The sequence below is a fragment of the Theropithecus gelada genome, chromosome 13 (assembly GCF_003255815.1).
Source record: "Theropithecus gelada isolate Dixy chromosome 13, Tgel_1.0, whole genome shotgun sequence".
NCBI lineage: Eukaryota > Metazoa > Chordata > Mammalia > Primates > Cercopithecidae > Theropithecus > Theropithecus gelada.
The window spans coordinates 19,436,580-19,445,733 of NC_037681.1; the positions used below are offsets into that span (position 1 = coordinate 19,436,580).

Consider the following 9,154-nt stretch of genomic DNA (forward strand, 5'->3'; position numbering starts at 1 on the left):
CCACCCTGCCCCCTGCAGGCTTCCACGCTTTTACCGCATTCTGGAACTTGGCAGCCACCCCAACTCAAGATGGTCTTTTGCCTCCAAGCTTTTCTGCGTCTGTCTCCTCCTCCTGGAGGGGCCTCTTCCCATCCTCCTTCTCTGCCTGGTTCACATGTCTTCAGCCTCAAGACGAGGCTCGGGCCAAAGCATCTCCTCTGCGAGCAGCCCGTGTTGCAGGCCCATCAGGCTGTCCCCTCGCTGACACGGGCCGTGAGCATCAGAGGGACAGGTGCTGTGACCGTACTCCCTGAGTCCACAGAGCCTGGCACGGCGGGGGGACTCACGCGGCACCCTCGGGCTGTGTCTGCTTCTGGAGGGCAGATTTCAAAGAAGCATAAAGAGGTAGGACTTAAAAAAGAAAAAATAGATTACAGGGCCGGGCGCGGTGGCTCACGCCTGTAATCCCAGCACTTTGGGAGGCCAAGGCAGGTGGATCACTTGAGTTCAGGAGTTCAAGACCAGCCTGGCCAACATGGTGAAACCCCAGGTCTACTAAAAATACGAAAATTAGCCAGGCGTGGTGGCATGCACCTGTAGTCCCAGCTACTCCGGAGGCTGAGGTGGTAGTGAGCCGAGATTGCGCCACTGCACTCCAGTCTGGGCAACAGAGCAAGACTCTGTCTCAAAAAAAAAAAAAAAGTCAGATTCTAAGAAGAGAGGTTTCAGGTGGGCTGGGAGATCTTGCACTGAAACTTTGAATATGGATTACAAAGGAGCCCAGCGAGGAAAAGAGGGAAGCATTAAAGGCTGCAGGGGCTCCCCTCAGAGCTTGTTCGTGGTCTCAGGTTTGGAAAGGGCACCAGAGTAAGACAACCAGACACAGGGTGTGGACCAGTGGGAGTATTGTTGGGAAGCGCCGAAGGCCATAAAAGGAGTTTCTGTGTAGTTATTTTTGAAGCAAGGAGTGTGGTTTGGGGCTGACAGTAAAATGTTAGCCCTGATGGAGAGAGAGCAACACTACGTGATTCCTATTTTGCTTCTGTTGTCTTCGTCAAGGAGAACAGGTTTTCATTTGGAATCAAATATTGGTCGTCGAAAGGGATTAAAGCCTAAGAGAGTGGGAGGCTGCATGGCCGACCTCGCTGTGCAGAGGAGGCTGTGTCCCCGGCGGGATGACGTCTCCCTACTGCTGGGAGACACGCAGATGGGGCTCCATGGGGACTTTGGAGGCGGAGGGCTTCCAGGAGATGGGGGCGATGGTGCTTGATGTGCTCCTCCATCATTCCCCAGGGGATTCTGGCTTGGGACCACATACATAGGAAAGGATGCACTGGCTTCTAGGAGTCCTAACAAGAAATCATACCAGACAAGCCTCACTTTTCCACAGATGAACCAGAATCATACTCCAGAGAGGACTGTGCAGTGCCTGTATGTAGATTTCCTGGGCATTTGGTAGAGGCTGTCGTCACAGCCTGGGTTCGGCATGACGGAGTGCGGGCCAAACGATGATAGAATGAAGCGGGCTCATTATCAAAAGGTGCTGCTGGCCATCAGAGTGTGCCCAGAGGGCAGGCCCTGTCACCACCCCGAGTTCGGTCTCCACACACAGGTTGACCAGGGCAGGCCCCGTGTTTTGGATGAGGCTGTTAATGGAACTGGTTGGATTCACAGATGACATGAATACAACTGACAGCAGACTGAAGAGCTCACAAGATCTCAACCGACCGTAATGATGGACTGAGTTGAAAAGAGAGGCCCAGCTGCACAATTAAGAACAGGATCTGGGAAATGGGATTTGACAGCAAGACGTGTGAAAAAAGAAGACTTTGGGCTCAATCTGTTCACTGCGTTGTGTTGTAGGTCTGCCAAGAAAATGAGCATCAGCCTCAGCTCCGAGTGTGTCTCTTGAAAGGGAACATGGACAACCCCCAGGGACCTCAGAGGAACCCGAACCAAAATGGCAAAAAAAGGTGCCAAAAGATGGGAATGGAGGGGCCGTGGCGCCTGCAGGAAGCGGCAGCCACGGGAATGTGGCAACTTCTTCCAAGCGTGGAGGACCTAGGTTGGCGGAGAGCTCCCTCCTGGACGCCCCAGGGGATGGGATCCAGAAGCTTTGAGTGGAAGTCCCAGAAGGGCAGGTTTTGGCAAAATGTGGGAACAATTTCCTTTGGTTAGTCCAGTAAATGAATTTGGGCTGTCTTGGCAGATGCCGCACTTTCTTTGCTCAAGTGAACACTGGTTGGGGGTGTGGCAAAGAGAATTAAAATGGATAACTATGCAGAAGCTAGATTAGGTGACTTCAAGGTGTTTTGTTTTGTTTTGTTTTGTTTTTTTTTTTGAGACAGAGTCTCGATCTGTCGCCCAGGCTGGAGTGCAGTGGAGCAATCTCAGCTCACTGCAACCTCTGCCTCGCAGGTTCAAGTGATTCTTCTGCCTCAGCCTCCCGAGTAGCTGAGATGACAGGCGCCCGTCACCACACCCGGCTAATTTTTGTGTTTTTTGTAGAGACGGGGTTTCACCATGTTGGCCAGGCTGCTCTCGAACTGACCTCAGGTGATTCTCCCGCCTCAGCCTCTCAAAGTGCTGGGATTACAGGCATGAGCCACCACGCCCGGCCGACTTCAAGCTGTTTTCTGAGCCTGAGGTTCTGTGATTTTTATCATCATACAAAGAAAGGGAGATGAGAATGGAAGTTGCTATGGTTGTCCATGTGTACCTTTTAATTTGCTTATAACACGTATGAATGGAAGGACATATTATAGGAGGACACTTCGTACCCTTTGCAAGAGATCATCCGTGTACCACTTGACCATGGGACAGAACGTCTGCAGCTCCCCAGAAGCCCTGTCGGGCCCCTGCCAGGCATTCCCTCCTGCAGAGGTAATCACTTCCGTGGCTTCCATCACATAGATCCATTTTATCTGTTTTGTTGGTTGGTTGGTTTTTGAGAGATGGGTTCTCCCTTTGTTGCCCAGGATGGCCTCGAACTCCTGGCCTCAAATGAGTCTCCTGCTTCAGTTTCCCAAAGTGCTGGGATTACAGATGTGAACCACCATGCCTAGCCCAATTTTGCCTGTTTTTAAACATTTATATAAATGGGACCATGCAGAGTGTTCTCCCGTGGGTCTGGCTTCCTTGGCTCAACACCTGGTTTGTGGGACCCCTCCATGTCAATGTGCCTGGTTGTAGATGGATTCCTCATGTTGCCCTGTGGTGGTCCACTCATCTGGGTCTGTGGCCGACTGTGTCCCGCCGTCTCCTCCCGTCCACACAGTGCGTGCTCAGACTGGTCTGTGGATGATCAGGCAGTCTGGTGGCTGTGGGCTCGCAGACCCCCGGGAGGGACAACCAGCTTCTAAGCCCACCCCCTGGTTCTTCCCACCTGACAAGTGCACAACAGAAGAGTCTAGGGAAGGAGTGCCGAGCGGGTGGCTGACAGGCAGCCTGATGGACGAGGCCCACGAGCCAGGCGCACACCCTGAGGCAGCGCGTCAGGCAGCATTGCCACGGTGGAACAGGCCACTGCTGTTGCTTCCTGAGCTGCCCGGGAGACTGGAAAAGGCAGCTCATGCCTTTGGCCAGGTGCCTGACAGCCTTTTAGGGCAGTTCAGTGTTGGCAGGGCCCAGTTCCCCTCCCAGGGAGTGAAGACAAGGGGCTCCAGGGGGGCTGTTCTGGCCTATGTCACCACCCGACATCCCAGCGGCCCACGTGGTTGGTGCCTTTGCCTTCCTGGGTGCCACTTGCGGAGGAGGCAGGGAAGCAGAGCGCTGGCATTCCACTTCTGACCCTGCTGCGGGTTTGGAAAAGTCATTTCTGAATGTCTCAGTGCCTTCGGCTCCTCTGAGTGCTAATCCAGTATCCTGGTCTTGTGGAGGCCCGTGGTGGGTGGGGGGGACAAGGCGGGGGCAGAGGCTGGCCTGGCCTGGCCTGGCCCGGCTGGTGCACGCCAGGGCTGGAGCCTGTTGCCTTATATGACAGTGACTGGGATGGCCCCATGGCTTCTGCCTCCTCCTCTGAACCTGGTTGGAGTTCCAGGGAGGCCCTGTCAAGTGGGGTCAGGCCTCTTCTGTGGGAGGGAGAGCCCACAGCCAGCGCCTCTGCTTGCGCCCTGCACAGTTTGGGTGGTGTGGGGGTGCGGCTTTTCTTTCTCTCCTCCATGGAATAAATTCTCAGTCTGCAAAATAAAAAAGTGGTCTTGCCCCCGTCCTCCTGCTGTGTCCCAGTGGGAACTGAGAATGCGGGACTGGGTTTAAAAGGCGGGGAGGGCCATCAGGATGAAAGGCAGCGGGCAGGCAGGGACAGCGAGGGGACTTGCCACTCAGATGTGGGTTTATTTTCATCCATTTACCCTTTTGGTGCTTTTTTCTGGTGCTTTTCTTCATTTCTGGATAACAGCCCCATCCTGACCCGCCCTGCCCGCCTCTTCCCTTCTGGAACCACCCCTAGCACTGCTTTGCCGGCCCGCCTGCTCCCCTCACCCCCAGACCGGGCCAGCCCTCCTCGCCCGCTGTGAGTAAACGAGTAAACGAGCTCCTGCGCAGGCCTTGGGTTTTGGATTAATGAAGCCCAGATGCAGACTTCTGACTGGCTTTGAGTTCGCTGTGGAGCAGCTCAGAGGGGCCGTTGACCTCCCACTGTGTTCCCAGCCCAGCTGCTGCCGGGGCTCCTGAACAGCTGGAAAGCCGGCCCTGTCTGACAGGGAGGCGAAGGCCTGTGGGTGGGGGAGAAACTGAAGCTTGGGGCTCTGGGTGTGGGGCCAGGGGGTGGCCTGCACCCACGGGGGTCTGTTGCAGGGGCCGTAGAGCGGGAATGAGGGGCTTCTGTTCGTTATCCTGTGGCTCAGTCCGGGTGGGCGCTGCCTTTCCTCAGTGCTCTGGCGTGGGGGAAGTAGGGAGTGTTGAGTGAGTACACAGGGGCGCTGTGGTGTTAGGCGAGTACACAGGGGTGCTGCGGGGTTGGGCGAGTACACGGGGGCGCTGCGGGGTTAGGCGACTGCACAGTAGCAGGAGAATCACTTGAACCTAGGAGGAGGAGGTTGCAGTGAGCCGAGATCACACCATTGCATGTCAGCCTGGGCAACAAGAGTGAAACTCCATCTGAAAAAAAGATATATATATATATATATATATATGCACATATATAATACTATATATTACATTATATATATTATACTATATATAAAAAATATATATATATAGTGTGTGTGTGTATATTTTGTATTTTTAGTAGAGACGCGGTTTCTCCATGTTGGTCAGGCTGGTCTTGAACTCCCAACCTCAGCTGATCCACCCACCTCAGCCTCCCAGAGTGCTGGGATTACAGACGTGAGCCACCGCACCCGGCTTAACCGGGCATTTTATATTTTAATTTGCTAAATCTAGCACTCCTATCTCCCTTCCAGCTGAATCTTTTTTTTTCTTTTTCTTTTTTTTTGAGACAGAGTCTCACTCTGCCGCCCAGGCTGGAGTGCGGCGATGTGATCTTGGCTCACTGCAACCTCCGCCTCCCAGGTTCAAGCAGTTCTCCTGCCTCAGCCTCCCGAGTAGCTGGGACTACAGGCGCCTGCCACCATGCCCAGCTAATTTTTGTATTTTTAGTAGAGATGGGGTTTCACCATGTTGGCCAAGCTGGTCTTGAACTCCTGACCTCAAATGATCCACCCGCTTTGGCCTCCCAAAGTGTTGGGATAACAGGCATGAGCCACTGTGCCTGGCCTGAATTTTTTTCTTAATTGTTTTATTGAACTACAATATACAATCAGAATAGAGCAAAGACAGTTAAGTGTATGGCTCAGTGCATTTTCACAAGTCTGATGTACATGAAACCAGCACCCAGGTCAAGAAATGAAACATGATCGGAACCTGCCCCCCACCCCCACCCCAGGGTTACCAGGATCCAGCTTCCAACAGCTGAAGTTTGCCATTTGCATTTGTTTTTTTTAAGAGTTGGGGTCACCTGTAATCCCAGCACTTTGGGAGGCTGAGGTGAGTAGATCATGAGGTCAGGAGTTCAAGACCAGCCTGGCCAAGATGGTGAAACCTGTCTCTACTAAAAATACAAAAATTAGCCAGGCGTGATGGCAGGTGCCTGTCATCCCATCTACTTGGGAGGCTGAGGCAGGAGAATCATTTAAACCCAGGCATAAAAGAGTTGAGGTCTTGCTATGTTGCCCAAGGTAGCCACGAACTCCAAGGCTCAAGCAATCCTCCCACCTCAGCATCCTGAGTAGCAGGGACTGCAGGTGTGGAGTACGATAACTGGCATGCCCATGTTTGTACCTTATATAGATGAGACCATGTTGGCGGGGCACTGTGGCTCATGCCTGTAATTCCAGCACTTTGGGAGGCCAGGGCGACTGGATCACCTGAGGTCAGGAGTTCGAGACCAGCCTGGCTGACATGGCAAGACCCCGTCTCTACTAAAAATACAAAAAAAAAAAAAAGCCAGGCATGGTGGTATGTGCGTGACTGTAGTCCCAGCTACTTGGGAGACTGAGGCAGGAGAATCGCTTGAACCTGGGAGGCAGAGGTTGCAGTGAGCCAAGATCATGCCATTGCACTCCAGCCTGGCAACAGAGCGAGACTCTGTCTCAAAAAAACAACAAAAAAATGAGACCATGCAGATACATTTTCTGTGTCTGGCTGCTTTCCTCCCACACTGGAGGTCATTCATGTTGTTGGAGGTGGTTGTGGTTCATTCATAGTCACAACCCCGCCATAGGACTGAGCCGTATGGATGCCGTCTGATCTGTCTGTCCACTGTGCTGCTGCTGCTGCTGCTACTGCTCAAGCCTTCTAGTGCCTCTCCTTTTTTGCACCTTTGTACCTAGGAGTAGGATTGCTGGGCATGGGGTGGGCATCACGTCTTCAGTAGATCTTGCCAGTTTTCGGCAGTGGCGCACCCATCAGTATCCTGCCAGCCGTGTGAGCGCCCATAACGCCGCGCCCCCACCAGCCCCTGGCGTGGCCCCAGTTCGTGTCGGCTCTTCCGGGGTGCTGCTGCTGCTGCTGCTGCTGCCGCTGCGTTTTGAAAAATCCAAGAGTCTGCTGCTTTGCTAAGTCCTCTGGCTTTCTTGACTCTTTCCTAAGAAAGTTTAAAAGCGCCCCGGGGTTTTAGACCCTAGATTAGTGCCTCTGTGATCCCAGCCACACCGGAGCTTTGAGGAAACCATTCCTGCCTCAGTTCCCCTTCACCCAGGGAGCCTCTCTGCATGCACGGCTGGGTTGAGAGGTCCAGGGGCCAGGGGTTCCAGGCACAGCTCTGGGCGTTCTCAGGGCTCTGTCTCAGCCTCTTTGCCTCCCTGTGGCTTCCTCTTACTGGTTCTCCCTCCAGGAGGCAGGATGGCCAGCAGCGGCTGTCGTGGCCACCCTGCTGGAAAGGCCCACACGCCTGCACTTTGCTGATAGTTCAGTCACAGCCCGAGGCCACCTCTCAGTGACTGGGTCAGGTGCCTGTCCTGGGAGCCTGGCAGGAGATGGATTTCCCCAAGGAAAGCCCAGTGGATACTGGGTGAAAAGAAAACCGGGAAGTTTGGCCTCCGCAGGCCGGGTCAGTCACCCAGCCTCCCCCACCCTGCAGGGTTGGCACCACAAAGGAAAGAAGAGGCAGAGGTGTATTGCAAAGCAGTTCAGCGCCCCTGCCTCTATGGATCCATGGATATGTATCGGCAGAGGGGATGATGAACTAAGAAAAGCCCTGCCTGCTCTGTGGGCCTCTGAAATGACCAGGAACTGGAGTCTTTATGTGGACTTGTTATTTAATTTTCTGATCCCGAGAGTTTCATTCCTCCTGGAATATATAATAATGCTATCAGCCAATGGAGAAAGCCCTTTGGGGTACCCTAGATGGACGGTGGGGACCCCAGATGGAGGGTGGCTCCCGCAAATTCTCCTCTCCATGGGTGTCCTGCCCCCTGCTCGGGCTCCCCGATTTCCAGCACACCCCCTCTCAAGCTGTTGCTTCTTCTCCCCCAGGCGGCTTCGAAGCCAACTCAGCCTTGTGGTCATTGCTCGAATGCTGGGCCAGCAGGAGACACTCCCTCTCTGGCAAGAGAAGACCCAGGTGAGTGTTTGCTTCAGGCCTGGGCAGGAAGGCCACGGCCTGCGGGCTCTGGAGCCTTTCCCCAAAGGCCGGGAACATCAGGGCTGAGACCTAAGCTGGATCTGAACTCTTTACTCGTGTTCTTTCATCAAGAATTACCACTTGCGTGCCAGCCATGTGCTAGGCGGTGAGGACAGAGCAGTGAGCTGAGAGCCTGTCTTTTCTTAAAATGGTAGTGAAGGCTGGGTGCGGTGGCTCACGCCTATAATCCCAGCACGTTGGGGGGCTGAGGCGGGCAGGATCGCCTGAGATCAGGAGTTCGAGACCAGCCTGGCCAATATGGTGAAACGCTTGTCTCTACTAAGAATACAAAAACTAGCTGGGCGTGGTGGCGGGTACCTGTAATCTCAGCTACTCGGGAGGCTGAGGCAGCGAATTCCTTGAACCCGGGAGGCGGAGGTTGCAATGAGCATTTAATTCAAATAAATGAATTAAATTCATTTATTTAATTTTTTTGTAATCATCTTAACCATTCTTAAGCGTAGTATTTCAGCCATTTCTAAGTGTACAATTCAGGGGCCTTAAGTGCATTCACACGGTTGTGCAGCCGTCACCACCATCCATCTCCAGAACTCTTTCATCTTCCCAGACTGAAACCCTACACTCGTTAAACACAACCCCCCAACAATGTCCCCAGCCCGTTTTTTTGTTGTTATTTTTTATAGTAAAGCATAAAAACAAATATTATTTGTAAAGATGAAAACAAATACTATTAAATTAAAACTACTCCCTCTGATGTCCCCTCCTAGTCCTCAGTGTTAGGCATTGTTAGGGCAGCAAGGGCATTGAGTTCGGCCTTCTGAGCTGGGCGTGGTGGCTCACGCCTATAATCCCAGCACTTTGGAAGGCCAAGGCCAGTGGATCACTTGAGGTCAGGAGTTCAAGACCAGCCTGGCCAACATGGTGAAACCCTGTCTCTACTAAAAATACAAAAACTGGCCGGGCGCGGTGGCTCAAGCCTGTAATCCCAGCACTTTGGGAGGCCGAGACGGGCGGATCACGAGGTCAGGAGATCGAGACCATCCTGGCTAACATGGTGAAACCCCGTCTCTACTAAAAAATACAAAAAAA

The 9,154-nt window shown here is 53.3% G+C and overlaps 1 protein-coding gene across 1 annotated transcript in view; it reads left to right on the forward strand.

Moving 5' to 3' along the window:
* Nucleotides 1-9,154, forward strand: part of FAM178B (family with sequence similarity 178 member B) — a 116,172-nt gene that overhangs the window by 78,648 nt on the left and 28,370 nt on the right. The window contains exon 13 of the mRNA XM_025353503.1: nucleotides 7,957-8,044. Coding sequence (XP_025209288.1) covers nucleotides 7,957-8,044 — 88 coding nt within the window. The remainder of the gene's footprint in view (nucleotides 1-7,956; nucleotides 8,045-9,154) is intronic.